Here is a 16,531-nt window from a genome sequence, read left to right as displayed (position 1 = left end):
ATTGTCGAAAATAAAACAAAATAAAATAATAAGATAACCTACATAACATTATAAAGGAGGAAGGGAAAATAAAAATACAGAAAATATTAATAATAACAATAATAAAATAACATTTACATAAAACAGGTACAACTTGACATAGGAAGGTTTGTGATTACAGATCTAAATTGATTATAGGAAAGTAGAGAGTTCATTTTTATGTTACATTGGAGATTATTCCAGGAAGTAGGGGCACCATAACAAAAGGCTGACTTTCCCAACTCAGTGTGGATACGAGGAACCTTGAGCATCAAACAGTCATTTGATCTGGTCTGATAGGGACCAGAATTCCAAACAAGCATGTTTGAAATATAACCTGGTAATTTTCCAACAATACTTTTGTAAATAAAGAGATACCAATGATTATGTCTCCTCTCAGTCAAAGATGACCAATCCACTTTACCATAGAGGACACAATGATGAGTGCTATAGCCATCCACAGGAATGTACCTTAGGACAGAGTGGTAGACTGAGTCCAGGGCTTTAAGTGAGCAAGCAGTAGCATTTCTATAAATCACATCACCATAGTCTAGAACTGACATAAAAACTGCTTCAACAACTTGTTTCCTACATTCCATAGGGAGGTTGGCTTTGTTTCTATAGAAGAAACCAATTTTTTGTCATTCGTCAATAACATTGGAACAAGACAATAACATTGAATCCGTTCCAGTTACATAATCCGTTCCATAAATATTACGTTGTAACTGGAACTATTATTAACCTAACAAGGAGCAAATCTTTATTTATATCAACATGTTAGTTCTCATTTAAACTACCAACTACCAGCAAGTCTTGCCACAAACTATGGGTATCAATAGCCAAAGCTACCAAAGCAAAATGTCCACCTTGTTATAACCTTTGGCTTATTGCTGCACCCTTGTTATAACCTTTGGCTTATTGCTGCACCCTTGTTATAACCTTTGGCTTATTGCTGCACCCTTGTTATAACCTTTGGCTTATTGCTGCACCCTTGTGAAGAGAAGTGATATTGTTGCCCCATAATTACTCAAATGTGAAGCTGATTGCATCAAACTATTCTGCAGTGTACTCTTTGTTCCATTGGCCTGCAGGTTTGTGTGCCATGAAGACAAGATGTGGTTTGATAAGGCCATAACACAAGTGATCCAGGAGCACGTGGACGCCAGCCTGGTGCCAGAGATCCACCCTGACCCTTACTTTGTGGACTTCCTGCGAGATGCACCTGAACCCACGGGTGATGAGGGAGATGACGTCTGTCTAGACGCACCAAAGATTTATGAGCTGGTACGGCCATTGCAGTAAACAACACGGAGTAATGCTCCTCCATCCCACCAACAGGGACATGATCTAATACAGAATCATCGAAATATTAGATATACATTACTATGTGCACTTTTTTTTGTGTTTTGTTTAGGTTCCAACTTTTGAGTTCCTGTCTGAAAAGCTCCAGTTCTACCAGAGCCAGCATAACGAGGCAGTCCGAGGCACCAGCCTTGACCTGGTGTTCTTTACCGATGCAATGACTCACATCATCAAGGTTCCACTACTCTCAATGTCTCTCTACTCCTCTTCAGTTCCTATCCATCTCTCATTCCTATATTAGTCAGGCCATCTAACTTCAGCTCATCCCTCATCTGTTTTGGCTCAAGTTTTTACCCTTAAGTTTCACTCACGCAAACACAAACTTTTGACGGACAAAAGAGAAAAGTCAGTTGTTAACGGTGTATGTGTTGGGCCGCAGATCTCGCGCATCATTAGGACGGATTGTGGCAGTGCTCTGCTGGTTGGAGTTGGAGGCTCTGGAAAGCAGAGTCTCACTCGCCTGGCCTCCTTCATCGCTGGCTACCGAATCTTCCAGATCACTCTAACCAGGTTCGGACAGCACCCCTCGATCAGACATAAGGGGCGGTGGTAGTGTAGTGGTTAAGGAGCTGGGCTAGCGTGCAGCAGCCTGAAAATTGTGGGTTCAATTCCTGGCTTCCACTGTTGTGCCCTTGGGCAAGGCACTTAACCCCGAGTTGCTCCGGGGACAATGTAATCCCTTGTACTATAGACATACTGTATGTAAGTCTCTTTGGAGAACAGTGTCTGTTAACTGAATGTTAACTGAATGTAAATGTAATGTCAGTTACCTTTCAACAAATAGAAACTTACTATTCAGTAAGAGTGTAAGGTTTGGTGGAGTAAAAAGGTTTTGTGAAATCCAGAACCTGTCAAACTGCGAAAGTGCAGAATAAGTAGTATAAATAACATGTCTGTCTCATCCGTGTAATTTTCTGTTTCCTGTTCCTCTAGATCCTACAATGCTACCAATTTGATGGATGACCTGAAGTTGCTGTACAGAACAGCAGGTGCTGAGGGGAAAGGCATCACCTTCATCTTCACCGATAACGAAATCAAGGACGAGGCTTTCCTGGAGTACCTCAACAACGTCCTCTCGTCTGGAGAGGTCAGCGCAGAGTTGTCATATATTTAGTTTTTGTTTGTTTGCAGTAAGCATAGTTTTTTTGCTCCCTCTACAAAGTGAGGTTATGTGTGTCACGTACCACAGGTGTCCAATCTCTTTGCCCGTGACGAGTTGGACGAGATCACGCAAAGCCTCATCTCTGTGATGAAGAAGGAGCTGCCCAGGCAGCCGCCAACCTTTGACAACCTCTACGACTACTTCATCTCCAGAGTCAGGAAGAACCTCCACGTGGTCCTGTGCTTCTCCCCGGTCTGTCTCCTGCCCGCCACACATTTCACACACAGTCTAATATCCTCCTGTACTGTGCTGTCCATGTCACTAAGCCTTTCACTTCTTAGTGTGAAAGCCATCTCCTGGGTTCTTGTGCCAGATCTTAAAAGTATGAATTACTGTTTTCCAGACATGAAAAAGCATAGAAAGTACAGTCTAAAAGTTTTGTTCATAGTGTTATAGGCTATACATGTCTCATGTGGCACTGAAAACATTGAAGACGTGCCAGCATATCCTGGAGAAGCTTTGGGGGAATTAAGACGCTTTTTGGTCCTTGGTGTGCGTCCAGGTGGGTGAGAAGTTCCGCGGGCGCTCGCTGAAGTTCCCTGGGCTCATCTCTGGCTGCACCATGGACTGGTTTACACCGTGGCCCAGCGAGGCCCTGGTGGCCGTCTCCCACTATTTCATGGCCGAGTTCCCCATGGTCTGCTCCCCCGAGGTCAAGGCCGCAGTGGTCAAGACAATGGGCATTTACCACGACAAGGTGTCCGTCACCTGCGACAGCTACTTTGAGAGGTATTTTCTATTTCTGTGCAGAAGAATACAGACATTTGTCACTGTCACTTCAGGGGAGAGCCAATGAACCAATGAGCCGAATGGGAATATGAATCCCTTGTGTTGATCAATTTTTTTTTTCACAGATTCCGACGAAGGACACATGTTACACCCAAATCCTACCTGTCCTTTGTTAATGGGTATAAGACTCTCTATGCAGAAAAGCACTCGTACATCAATACTCTGGCCGAACGCATGAATGTCGGTAAGAACCCAGCCTCCTGTGCACCAATTGAACATTTCTGGACTAAACCTGTACTACTGTGATATCATAAACCAGTACCAACACAGTAGATCAGATTTCTGAAACTGTTCACCATGTCTTTTCCTGGCAGGTCTGTCTAAACTGCTGGAGGCCAGTGAGTCAGTGGCACAGTTATCTAAAGACCTGGTGGTAAAAGAGAAAGAGCTAGCAGTGGCCTCGGTCAAGGCAGACAAGGTAAAAGGGTCTTTGACCCCTGGGTAGTTCTCATAGCTCAGTCCACACAGTAAATACGACTGCAGTGCATCATAATTCTACGCATACCACTGTGTTTCATTACTGAGAGTGACAGGACCATGTTTGAAATAAGTGTTTATCCTTTGAATTCCATAAATAAAATCAATCAATTAATCAACCAATCAATCGGTGTTGCTGGAAACGTGTGGTGCTTGTAGGTGTTGGCAGAGGTGACAGTGAGTGCCGAGGCAGCCTCTGTGGTGAAGAATGAGGTGCAGATAGTAAAGGACAAAGCCCTGAAGATCGTGGAGGGGATTAAGAAGGAAAAGGCGTTTGCAGAGGTCAAACTGGCAGCTGCCAAGCCTGCCTTGGAGGAGGCTGAAAATGCCCTGAATGTAAGCCCGAGTTTGCATTGCAAATCCACATAATTTGTCTAAAAGAACTAGGGCTGTCAAAATAACTGATTAATTTCGATTAATTCATTTGAGGAAAAATAACTGATTAAAAAAATTAGTGCAGATTAATCGATTCCGTATGACCTTTGACCCCGAGCCATTCTAGTCAGTAAAAATTAGACTGTAAAATGAAGGAGAGAGAAGAAAACGTGCTGCCTGGATCATTGATTGGAACATTTACTTTTAAAAAATGGCCTGATGGTGTTGACAAAAAATAAAGTGATGAAAATAAAGTCCTCTGCAATGTCTGCAGCAAGGAATTTGCATATCACCGGAGTTCATCAACTCTATAGTCGCACATCAATGCAAAGAAATAAGTGTTGACATTGAGGGGAGTGTTAATTTATTTTTATTGTGTGACCCCCTAGGTTATATCTGTGGCCTGAAATGCCTTGTATCTGAAAAAAAAACTTCCTGAAGCACTGTTGAATTTATTTCCTCAGCATATTAGGTCATATCAAAGATTATTATGGCCATTATTTGAACAGTGAAAATAATAATAAAAGAGTTTTTGAACTTTAATGTCACAAATGCTGATTATTCAATGATTCATTTGAATTTAAATATTTAAAATACTTTCACAGCAAAAATGATATATGCGATTAATTTAGATGAATTAATCACAGAGTATGTAATTAATTAGATTATTTTTTTTAATCGATTGACAGCCCTAAAAAGAACATATCAGTAAGTATACTAGTCTGGTACAGTCTGTGGTACCGTTTTCTATGTAATGATAGCCTATTCTAAAATAATGGGCTAATGGAATTAGCTGTTAAATATGGTAAATCACACAATCGCAGGAAAAACTAAAATACTATTTTTCTTGTGCAGACCATCAAACCTGCAGACATTGCCACTGTGAGAAAGCTGGCCAAGCCTCCCCACCTTATTATGCGCATCATGGACTGTTGCCTACTGCTTTTCCGGAAGAGGGTGGACACCATCACCATGGACCCTGACAGACCGTGCCATAAGCCCTCATGGGGGGAGGCTCTGAAGGTACAAACACACACACACACACACACACACACTGATGTTTTTTATTATCATGTAAATCAATGACTTGGGCCTAAGAGGCTTTTCATTTACACTGAAACCAAGTCATCAAAAGCACATTATGAGGGGAACTGTGGTGCAAGCAACAATGTCCGGACCACATTCGGGTCCAAGTGCCTATGGGGGTTGGGGTTTGAATTCCACCAATGGTCATTTCTCTCTCCCATTCGCTTCCTGTCACTCTTCCCTGCCCTGTCCAAATAAAGGCAAAAAGCCAAAAAATATACTTAAAAAAAATGTTCCTTTACATTGAGAGCATCCAGTCTAAGCGTGTCCCTTCTTTGACAGCTCATGAGTGCCAGTGGTTTCTTGGCCTCGCTCCAGCAGTTCCCCAAAGACACCATCAACGAGGAGATGGTGGAGCTGCTGAATCCCTACTTTGACATGGAAGACTATACCTTGGAGAATGCCAAGAAGGTCTGCGGTAACGTGGCCGGTCTACTGGCCTGGACCAAGGCCATGTCCACCTTCTTTGGCATTAACAAGGAGGTCCTGCCCTTAAAGGTAAAGCCGACCACCTGGAAGGACTTTTTTTCTTGACATGGCGTTTTCACGATCATGGACTTGTGTGTCCCACAGAGCTGCCACTGATGTATTTTATATGCGCGTGTGTGTGTGTGTGCGTGCGTGCGTGTGTGTGTGTGTGCGTGTGTACAGGCTAACCTGGTGATCCAGGAGTGCAGGCTGACCGTGGCCAATGCGGAGTTGGCTGCAGCCCAGGCCCAGCTGGATGAGAAGCAGGCTGAGCTGGACAAAGTGCAGGCCAAATTTGATGCTGCTATGAAGGAGAAGCAGGTAGGCACTATCAGGGTTGGAATTTCACGGTGTTGCCCCTTGCGTTAGCTGTGATGCCCTCTATGAAAACAGGCCACTGTGGCCTTGGTGCTCACTTATTTCAATATTCTGCTTTGCGTCCGACTAATAGCGATTTTTATTTAGCCAAAGTAGCCTTAATGATCACAAAATGCTAAGCATGCATGTAGGCTACTTGAGTTTCTTAAAGCTGAGCTGTGCTTAAATTGTTCAATTCATGATTTCATAACAGGCCAAATAGAAAATAAATATTAAATATAGCCTAGATATTAAAATCAGATGATTTACAGAATGCAATATGTCATGTTTCATTTTTTTTTAATGTTTCATACAGTGATGCAGGTCTACTGCTGGGTTAAATACAACTTTGATCATTTTTATGTAGCCTACTGTATAGTTAACTTTGGCCTTGGTGCCCTGACATGTGGCCTTTGTGCCCCCCACCAAATATGCCCAACTGAAGGCCAAGTGCCCTTCCAAGCCTGGGCACCTTCTTTACTTTCCACAAAGCAGGATTTACTTACTAGGCCCTCTACTATTTAGATTTCCAATTCAGTAGCCACAGAATGTGTCAGAGTGTCTTCATTCCATAGAAACTGTTCCTGTTTCAGTGACTGTATTAAGGTCCCAGAGTTAGAGGACTTCATTGTTAAGAGTAAAGCCATCACTAAAGTATGAATGCAGTAAGGTATGTTTGTAGGAGTTATTAAATGAATAGACAAGACAGAGCTGAGCAGAAGAGCTGTTGATGCCTTTGTAGGACCTGGTGGAAGGTGCAGCCATGTGCAGGAATAAGATGCAGGCGGCCTCCACCCTGATCGATGGGCTGAGTGGAGAGAGGATCCGCTGGACAGAGCAGAGCAAAGAGTTTAAATCACAGATCAACAGGCAGGTCTTCCCTCTCTCTGTCACTAGCCCAGAGCTATTGAGAATATAGGGCACTTTGGAGCACTTGTCTCAACCGTAGCGGTCAGCATTACTACTACAACAACAACACTGAGACTCTCTCCCTGTGTATGAGTAATTGCATTTGTGTTTGTGTAGGTTGGTGGGAGATGTTCTACAGCTCACAGGCTTCCTGTCTTACTGCGGCCCCTTCAACCAGAGCTTCCGCGACTTACTGCTCAAGGACATCTGGAAGGGAGAGCTTGTTAAGAGGAAGATTCCTTACACTGAGAACCTCAACCTGATCTCCATGCTGGTGGACCAGCCCACAGTACGAGCTCATTATTCTTATTCATGCACCTCCTGCCCAGCCTGGCATAAGGTTGGAGTCCATGAAGGCCCACAGAATGCATCCTAGAGTTTCTGTTTTTTGTTTCCCTTCAGATCAGTGAGTGGAATCTGCAGGGGTTGCCAGGAGATGACCTGTCTGTCCAGAATGGCATCATTGTTACAAAGGCTGCCAGATTCCCCTTGCTCGTGGACCCCCAGACTCAAGGCAAGGCTTGGATCAAACAGAAAGAGAAAGCCAATGACCTGCAGGTACTCTGCCCACAAGACTTCTTGATCTCTCATATAGTGTCTGTGTGCCAACTCAAAACTTGCAAAACCAAGTATCAGTTGTCATATCATATTAATACTCCATGTGATTAATGTGAATAAATATTATCGGCTCCCAACTCACACAACTTTGCTCCTCAGGTGACGTCTCTGAACCACAAGTTATTCCGTACCCATCTGGAGGACAGCTTGTCCCTTGGCAAGCCACTGCTCATAGAGGATGTGCGTGAGGAACTGGACCCTGCTCTGGACAATGTGCTGGAGAAGAACTTCATCAAATCTGGCTCCACTTTGAAGGTGACTCAGAAACTCTTCCTCTCTCCTTAAATCATGTACCACAGTGCTCTAACTTAACCTTAAGACTAATTTATGGTAAAATAATATTGTTGTTGACACATGTTGCGGCACTGTAGTTTTCATACTTTGCGCCAGTTGTCACCTATTTTCTTTAACATTTTCCAATGTATTGGAAAATATTTTCTTTAACATTTCCAAATGCATCTCTCTGCAAAACGGAAGTGAACACATATACACAACATGGCAACACACAACAGAATATAGAACTGGGGTAGTTCTATAGTTTATATCCAGAGACAATGCCATTGTTGTTTCAACCATTTGATGACTACGTGGTATTTTGCAAAGCGACACCTTGACTATAAATAAGCCTTTACCGGGTGTTCAATCCTAACTGAGTATTCACCCTCAAATACATGTATCTAATCTTGGGAAGCATTTGTGTGTCTTTTATGTTCAGTGACTTAAGCTCTTCTCCCCTCCAGGTTAAAGTAGGAGACAAGGAGACAGACGTCATGGGTGGCTTCAAGCTGTACATCACCACCAAGCTGCCCAACCCAGCCTACACCCCTGAGATCAGTGCCAAGACGTCCATCATCGACTTCACCGTCACCATGAAGGGCTTGGAGAACCAGTTACTGGGTCGTGTCATCCTCACCGAAAAATATGTAAGATCTCCAACTCCAAGAGGCCCTAGAATGGCTAGAATGGGGATACAGCATCTTTATAGCTCAACATGATGTGTTTGTGTGTGGTTGAATGTGTGGTGGTGTGTGTGTGTGATGATCTGATGTGTTTGTTGTGAATCTTAAGGAGCTAGAAGCAGAGAGGTTGAAGCTCATGAAAGATGTGACAGCCAACAAGAGGAAGATGAAGGAGCTTGAGGATAACCTGCTGTACAAACTAAGTAGCACGAAAGGTAGCTCCACTCAGCTTTGTACTCTTACAGAACTCTTCTCTCTCCCCATTATGTGTGTTACGTTAATTATGTTTGTGTGCACTGCATTCCTTTTTAAATGGCTTCCTGAAATGTGTCTACTTTGACATCTCTTGCCTCTCTTAATGGTAAGGTTCTCTGGTGGATGACGAGTCCATGATTGGCATCTTGAGCGTCACCAAGCAGACAGCAGCAGAAGTGAGTGAGAAACTCCACGTCGCTGCGGAGACGGAGGTGAAGATCAACACGGCACAGGAAGAGTACCGGCCTGCCGCGTCCCGTGGCAGCATCCTCTACTTCCTCATCACAGAGATGAGCATGGTCAACGTCATGTACCAGACCTCCCTTGCTCAGTTCCTCAAGATCTTCGATCTCTCCATGGCCAGGTTAACACAGTAGCCCTTCAGTTACCTTGAGAACCTTATTTTATATGTATTTTATTCTATTCCAACTTCCACTTTTTTGTGTGTGATTTCAGTCTGGATTTCTGATTCTCATTAGCTTACATGGACTATAATTCTAAAGGTCAAATGACTCTATTGCTGCTTTTATACCACAGGTCAGAGAAGTCTCTTCTGACTCAGAAACGAATCTCAAACATCATTGAGTACCTTACCTTTGAGGTGTTCCGCTACACAGTGCGCGGGCTCTACGAGAACCACAAGTTCATCTTCACGCTGTTGCTAGCACTCAAGATAGACCTACAGAAAGGCTGCCTCTTTCACAATGAGTTCCAGACACTCATCAAAGGTACCATACATGGCACAAGGGAGGCTTACAGCTTGTGGATTTTTCCAGAAGCAAGTACTCAATAGTGTGTGTGTGTGTGTGTGTGTGTGTGTGTGTGTGTGTGTGCGTCAGGTGGAGCTGCCTTGGATCTGAAGGCCTGTCCATCGAAACCATTCCGTTGGATTCTGGACATGACTTGGCTCAATCTGGTGGAGCTCAGCAAGCTGCCTCAGTTCACCGAGATCATGAACCAGGTCAGGGACACTGCACACACAACTACTTCATGGCTATTCCTGCACAACTCTTATATATTTATATATATATTAACAGACTCTGATTGCATTCAAGAGATAATTGAGTTAGGTGGTAACTGATTATAGCACAGCAAACTATTGATTTAGGTCAGGGGTCTCAAACACCCGGCCCGCGGGCCAAATCCGGCCCGTGTCCGGACCAATTCCGGCCCGCGACGTATGTCAAAATAATAATGTAATCCGGCCCTTGAGACTTTTTAATTGCGACAAACAACGATACTGATTAAAATAGACGATAGTTCCAAGTACGGTGACAAATCTCATTTGTACTCTGCTCCACTATGTGCTAGACATCCAGAGCTTCATTCAAACCCAAAATCGCTGCGCAAAGTTTTCAGGAAATACTTGTATTAACGAGAAACACAAAGACATGCATTTGTAATGACGCGGAAGCGATGCAGGAAATTAAGCAGAAATAGGCCTACACCAAATGTTGAAAAACGTTTACGTGTGATGAAGTCTTAGGTAGGCTATGTTATTCACCTATTTTAAATCTGAAGGAGAATATCCTTTTGGAGATTATGATCGATCGTCTATTGAATGGAGGTGCGTCTGCGTGTATACGACGGTGTCCACTGAGCATACCATGCTTATTTCGACCCTCTGCCCAACATAGCTTGGAGGTTGCAGTGGTAATCGTGATGATAGTGTCCGTAATGGACGTGGTACAGACAGCAGGGCTAGTAGAAATAGGGCTCTAAACTACAAAGTCACCCGCAATATGATGCGAACTTCTGGGTACTCAGATTACCCGCGATAGGAACTGATTTGACCAGAATACTTTATTGTAGGCCTTGTGGTTTAGAAACCATATACATCTTAGGTGTTGGTATACATCGTAGGTGTTTTCCTGTTGATTTGTTATGTGGGTAATATGAAAAAAGGAAAGTAAACCTGCTCAAATATGTTCATCCAGTATTTACTGAAAGGTGCATAATTTGAGGTGCTTGCCATCCAGTGTCAAATTAGATGGGTAAATTTACCCCCTTCATAAACTTTTGTTTTATATTTACAGTAGGACTTTATCTCTGACCACTTTCAAGCCATGGCCTTTTGAAATTTTGATATAAAAATCCAATGGTGTTGCTTTCTTAACCCTGACGCCTATAGTTTGCCAGGTTTAAAAAAGTTATGAGGGGAAAATATTTTTATTTGGTGTGAAACACACACATACCTGTTTTTATGCTTTTCATTTGTTTTATAATTTGTATTAATATTTATTCTATCATTATTTTATTTATAAGCTAAGGTTGCTAGCACAGGTGTCTAAAACTAGATAAAAACACTTGCACTTTCTGTTTGCAGTTTTGTGTGGTATTTGAAAAAAAGAACATTGCATTTTCAGAAATAGCCGGCTCTCCAATCAGATGACGTTGGCAGAATTGGCCCCCAGCTCATTTGAGTTTGAGACTCCTGATTTAGGTGATCTGTTCATTCTGTTAGATCAGCGTTTCTCAAACTGTGGGTCGCGGAGACATGCCAGGTGGGGCACGAACTGACGTGAAAAACAGGAGTTTTTTTATTTATTTTTTTATCTGTAGCCTGGGCCCAGGTAGCACCCGATGCGCAATGGACGCATTGTGTTATTCACAGGGAAGCACTCGTGTCAAGGCAGCTTAGTTAGTCCCGACCTACATGAGATTTTGAACGTTGTTGTGAGCGTGGTGAATTTCATCAAAACCCGGCCCTTAAAAGTGTGTCTATTCTCCGCACTTTGCGAAGAGATGGTAGCTGACCAAAAGGCTGTACTGTTTCACAGCGAGGCAAGGTGGCTTTCCCGAGGTAAAGTGCTGTCGCGCGTGTTTGAGCCCCGAGTCGCCTTTTCTTGAAGGAAGAGCGCATGTTTGAATCTGCAAGCACGTTCACTAATATACATTTCTGGACGAAGCGATACATTTGAGTTAAATGTCCAGTTACAAGGCAAAGACAAGCACCTACCTCACCTAGTAAATTAGATTACTGCATTCACCAAAAAAACTTGAGTATGGGACAGGCACCTCGATCGCGACAGTATTATGCCTTTGAGATTTCTGAGCGAAATCGCTGAAACGTCTGATTGGGAGGCACTCTTGTGATCCCATGTATTAAACAGTAGGCCTACATCACATCCCTGCAAAGTTTATTTCAAAAATATTTCCCAACCAGCACTGCTCAGTATGACTGGATTATGGATCCATTTAATGCAGCATGTTGGTATTTCATTGATGTACAATGCTGTAAAATGGCCTATGCTTCCTAATATGTTGCTGGAAAACAGAAATATGTGTGTTATGTATTTATTTATTATTATATCTGCAGCACCAGCTGATTTTAACTCTGTTGAAGAGGATATATTTAGAACTTGTCATTATTTCAATAAATTTGACAATTTTAAGCTTGACCTACCACTTTCTTAGAGCGATGACGGACAGGTGGGGCTCGAGAATGCCCCCTTGATCAAAGTGGGGAATGAAAGAAAAAGTTTGAGAACCACTGTGTTAGATGAACCTCTTCTGTAGATAATCAACTGGTACTGTGTTTGTGTTTGTTGCAGGTGTCGCGGAATGAGAAGGGCTGGAAGTTGTGGTTTGATCTAGATTCCCCAGAGGAAGGGATGATTCCTGATGGATACAATGACTCTCTGGATGTCTTCCACAGGCTGCTGCTGATCAGGTGATTGAGCCTCCTGCACAAAACAAAAGATGAGCTAGATTGTTTTAGCATGTATGCATTTGTGATTTTTTTATGTGCTTTGCCATATTCATTACGTAAACAGTGCTCATCACCGCCCGTCTCTACGCCTGCTGCGATTGCGTGCACACGGCTGAACAACAAGCGCAGTTAAATGGAGTTAACTGATTGTGACATTAAAAAGAATCAAAGTTTAGCGATCATACATGATAATAAGATGTCAACAAGCAGTGACATAGTAGACCTAGTAGGGGGTTTTCAACTGATTGTGAACCAGGGACCACCATTCTGACTAAATAGGCAACCCTACGACCATCACTGAATAAAAAAAATGATTCCCACATTGAAACTACATTACTGAATCCATGGTCACGGACCACTAGCAAAGTCCTCACGGACCACTGGTTGAAAAGCCCTGGTCTAGCAGATTGGGAAGTGGATATTGTGAATGTGAAAATACGATATTAGAAAGGCAAACAAAAGTTAAAGTTGCTTTTGAGATAAACTGATGCTCTGAATACTGAGCTGTCTCTGAAAGTTTCTCTAATTGACACATTAACCGGAATTTGGATTACACCCGCTTTTAACTGGCAGAAGTTTTTCACCACATAGCCTGTGTTTGCGTATGCATTAATGCATATAAAAATATGTTTCATGGCAGCATGTTCAAATGTATCATGAAAATTGTTTTTGTATTTTTAGTTGGATATTGGATGTGAGAACAAGAAAATGGTTGTTCCATAACGGTACATTTAGTAGTGTGTGAATGTCGCACACTGGGAAGCATTACAGTTTGATACTGCAGCTGAAGTTAGACTTGAAGAAGAATCTGTCTGTTCACCTGTTAAATTTTTGAACAGCCATTCCATTATTGAAAAGTTGATTACATTTTTATGTGAAAATGTTCTATTAAAGAAAATGTAGAAAAGAAATCTTTGTGTGTGCTGTAAAGTGGTTAGAAAAAATGAAATCAGAATCGGCTAAAATCGGTATCGGCAGATCAAACTCTATGAAAAAGCAGAAATCGGCCCAGAAAATTGCAAACGGGGCATCTCTACTAATCAGACTAAAGATAAACATGAGTCTGACCTTTTTGGGATGAACATTTTCTAACACTATATAGCTGAAAATTGCCCTATTATTTCCTCCAGCGTTTTATCCGGTCTAAAGCTCCTGAAGTAAAACATGGCAGTGGCTCATTGTGAAGTGTGCCACCTACTTGTTGCTAGGTCCTGGTGTCCAGACCGCACCCTCTCCCAAGCCAGGAAGTATGTGGGTGACTCCATGGGCATGCGCTTCGCTGAGCCCGTCATCCTCAACCTCGAGGCCACTTGGGAGGAGAGTGACACTCGCACGCCTCTCATCTGCTTCCTGTCCATGGGTTCTGACCCCACCAATCAGATCGAGGCATTGGCCAAGAAACTGCGTCTGGGTAAGCGTATGGAGTAGGGTCGCGTTTTGTGTGCCTTGTGTGTATAATTGGAGACTAACCCCTAACCTGTGGACTTAGATTAGAACATGCTTGCCTGAGATCAGATGTGTTGTCCAGCAGTGTATATGAGTGCTGCTGTTATTCAGCCCATTTGTTGTGTGTATAGAATGCAGGGCCATATCAATGGGACAGGGACAGGAGGTGCATGCTAGAAGGCTTATACAGACATCCATGGCACAGGTAATAGACTACACTCAAACACCTAGATCAGTGGTTCTTAAACTGGGGGTCGGCAAAGATATTGGAGGGGTCGCAAAATGATTTGCAATTTTTAGTCAAAGGCTGCCATTGACATTGGTGTTGACATAGCCAACCTATGAGAGAAGATATTTTCTGACTCTGCTTCCAATGCCCATCTCGGAACATTTCGAAACCAAATTCCGCCGGTTAGAGAGAAGGGGGGGCAAGACTTGGCTCATGTTTTTTGGGGGGTCGCCAAACAAAAAGTGTAAAAACCACTGACCTAGATTGCACATTACTGTGTCCACCAAATGAAGGTTAACATTTCTGTGTGTGTGTGTGTGTGTGTTTGATGAATGTGTGGTGTAGGGAGGTTGGGTGTTGTTGCAAAATTGCCATCTAGGGCTTGAGTTCATGGAAGAGCTGCTGGAGACCGTGACCACTGTAGAGAGCATGCACGACTCGTTCCGTGTGTGGATCACCACTGAGCCGCATGTGCGCTTTTCCATCACCCTGCTGCAGGTACTGCCCCAGCCTACACCTCACTTTTTGTATGGTTTTGCACCTGTTTATGGTCTTCTGACACTGTCTTGTCTTTGTCTCTCAGTCCTCCATCAAGTTCACCAACGACCCGCCCCAGGGTGTGCGTGCCGGCCTGAAGCGCACGTTTGCGAGCATCTCTCAGGACCAGCTGGACGTCAGCAACCTGCCCATGTGGAAGCCCCTGCTGTATGGTGTGGCCTTCCTGCACACTGTAGTCCAGGTGAGGCCCTCTCTCCCCACACACTATGTCCATATATTTGATCTTGCGTATAAGTCAATAGCTGTGGATTACTGATCTGTCTCGTGTCTCCTCTCTGACATATAGGAGCGGCGTAAGTTTGGGCCTCTGGGTTGGAACATTCCTTACGAGTTCAACTCAGCTGACTTCACAGCCAGCGTCCAGTTTGTGCAGAACCACCTGGACGAATGCAGCCCCAAGAAGGTGAGTTTGAAGCATATCAGTATCAGGGAAACTGAAGGGGCTCCAACAACACTATCTTACCTGTGGCCTGTCCTCACTCTGCAGGGCGTATCATGGGTAACAATCCGCTACATGCTGGGAGAGGTACAGTATGGAGGAAGAGTCACAGATGACTACGACAAGAGGCTCCTCAACTGCTTTGCAAGGGTACTATGCTGTTTTATTTGTCACTAGAACTCACAAGAACTTTGCCTGTTGACAGATATTGCACTTTGCTCGCCTTTGAAATGAAGGCCCATATTGTTATTTTGAACTATGTTTGCATCAGATGGTCAAGAGCTGTCTTAATGGTCTATTTGCCTTGCCAGGTGTGGTTCACCGATAAGATGTTTGACCCGGCCTTCTCCTACTACACGGGTTATAAGATCCCTGTGTGTAAGGTCCTGGAGCAGTACATGGAGTACATCCAGACGCTGCCCTCTGTGGACACTCCCCAGGTGTTTGGGCTGCACCCCAATGCTGACATCACGTAAGGACTCTCTCAACTGACCCTACTCTAACATCAGTCTAACATCAAGCACAACCCTAACTGTATTCGTAAGCCCAATATTTAAACTAAAATGGGAACCGGACTGTGCCAGTGTTGTCACAGTTATTCTGTTGATTTGGCACAATTCACCAATACATCACATGTCAGTAATGTCGATTTGGCACAATTCACCAGTACATCACATGTCAGTAATGTCGATTTTGACACATTTTCAGTTACCAGACCAACACTTCTGCGGAGGTGCTGGACACCATCACCAACATCCAGCCCAAGGAGAGTGGTGGAGGGTCCGGGGAGACCAGGGAGTCCATCGTCTACCGGCTGGCACAGGACATGCTGGAGAAGCTGCCCCCCAACTATGTGCCCCACGAGGTGGGCACAGCTCTTTGTTACATAGCTGCTGCTTTGGAACTAGGTTTGAATGCCTTGAGTATGTCAATTCATCTGTGTGTTTATGTGCAGGTGAAAGCACGGCTGGTAAAGATGGGCGCTTTGAATTCCATGAACATCTTCCTGCGTCAGGAGGTGGACCGAATGAACAGGATCATCGCTGTGGTGCGCACCAGTCTAAACGACCTCAAGCTGGCCATCGAAGGAACCATCATCATGAGCGAGGTCAGAGCTGTTGAAAACATCAGTCATTTGCACCACAATAGTAGACAACCTAATGTAATGTACATACCAAACTTCAGTATTCTTTAACACCCTTTCCTAATGCTAAATGTATGGATGAGTTTAAATCACATAAAAAGCTGGACATGAGTGACAACTGGGTCTACTGTTACAAAAACAATTTTTTAGTAATGTCTGCCTGTAGAG

General features: G+C 43.6%; 1 protein-coding gene across 1 annotated transcript in view; it reads left to right on the top strand.

The window, feature by feature from the left end:
• Positions 1-16,531, top strand: part of LOC121711252 (dynein heavy chain 8, axonemal-like) — a 49,734-nt gene that overhangs the window by 31,482 nt on the left and 1,721 nt on the right. Inside the window, exons 60-90 of the mRNA XM_042094657.1 lie at positions 1,110-1,302; positions 1,433-1,555; positions 1,760-1,890; positions 2,314-2,467; positions 2,570-2,734; positions 3,045-3,271; positions 3,397-3,515; positions 3,646-3,749; positions 3,968-4,144; positions 5,039-5,206; positions 5,552-5,767; positions 5,921-6,058; positions 6,837-6,964; positions 7,121-7,292; positions 7,406-7,561; positions 7,721-7,876; positions 8,362-8,544; positions 8,690-8,795; positions 8,947-9,199; positions 9,373-9,563; positions 9,675-9,796; positions 12,390-12,508; positions 13,756-13,958; positions 14,125-14,198; positions 14,568-14,720; positions 14,806-14,961; positions 15,067-15,183; positions 15,268-15,369; positions 15,531-15,691; positions 15,928-16,084; positions 16,175-16,327. Of these exons, the coding sequence (XP_041950591.1) occupies positions 1,110-1,302; positions 1,433-1,555; positions 1,760-1,890; positions 2,314-2,467; positions 2,570-2,734; positions 3,045-3,271; positions 3,397-3,515; positions 3,646-3,749; positions 3,968-4,144; positions 5,039-5,206; positions 5,552-5,767; positions 5,921-6,058; positions 6,837-6,964; positions 7,121-7,292; positions 7,406-7,561; positions 7,721-7,876; positions 8,362-8,544; positions 8,690-8,795; positions 8,947-9,199; positions 9,373-9,563; positions 9,675-9,796; positions 12,390-12,508; positions 13,756-13,958; positions 14,125-14,198; positions 14,568-14,720; positions 14,806-14,961; positions 15,067-15,183; positions 15,268-15,369; positions 15,531-15,691; positions 15,928-16,084; positions 16,175-16,327 (4,777 nt within the window). The remainder of the gene's footprint in view (positions 1-1,109; positions 1,303-1,432; positions 1,556-1,759; positions 1,891-2,313; positions 2,468-2,569; positions 2,735-3,044; positions 3,272-3,396; positions 3,516-3,645; positions 3,750-3,967; positions 4,145-5,038; positions 5,207-5,551; positions 5,768-5,920; positions 6,059-6,836; positions 6,965-7,120; positions 7,293-7,405; positions 7,562-7,720; positions 7,877-8,361; positions 8,545-8,689; positions 8,796-8,946; positions 9,200-9,372; positions 9,564-9,674; positions 9,797-12,389; positions 12,509-13,755; positions 13,959-14,124; positions 14,199-14,567; positions 14,721-14,805; positions 14,962-15,066; positions 15,184-15,267; positions 15,370-15,530; positions 15,692-15,927; positions 16,085-16,174; positions 16,328-16,531) is intronic.

This window comes from Alosa sapidissima, chromosome 6, assembly GCF_018492685.1.
Source record: "Alosa sapidissima isolate fAloSap1 chromosome 6, fAloSap1.pri, whole genome shotgun sequence".
NCBI classification, from domain to species: Eukaryota; Metazoa; Chordata; class Actinopteri; order Clupeiformes; family Clupeidae; genus Alosa; species Alosa sapidissima.
This window is presented reverse-complemented; position numbering and strand designations above follow the sequence as displayed.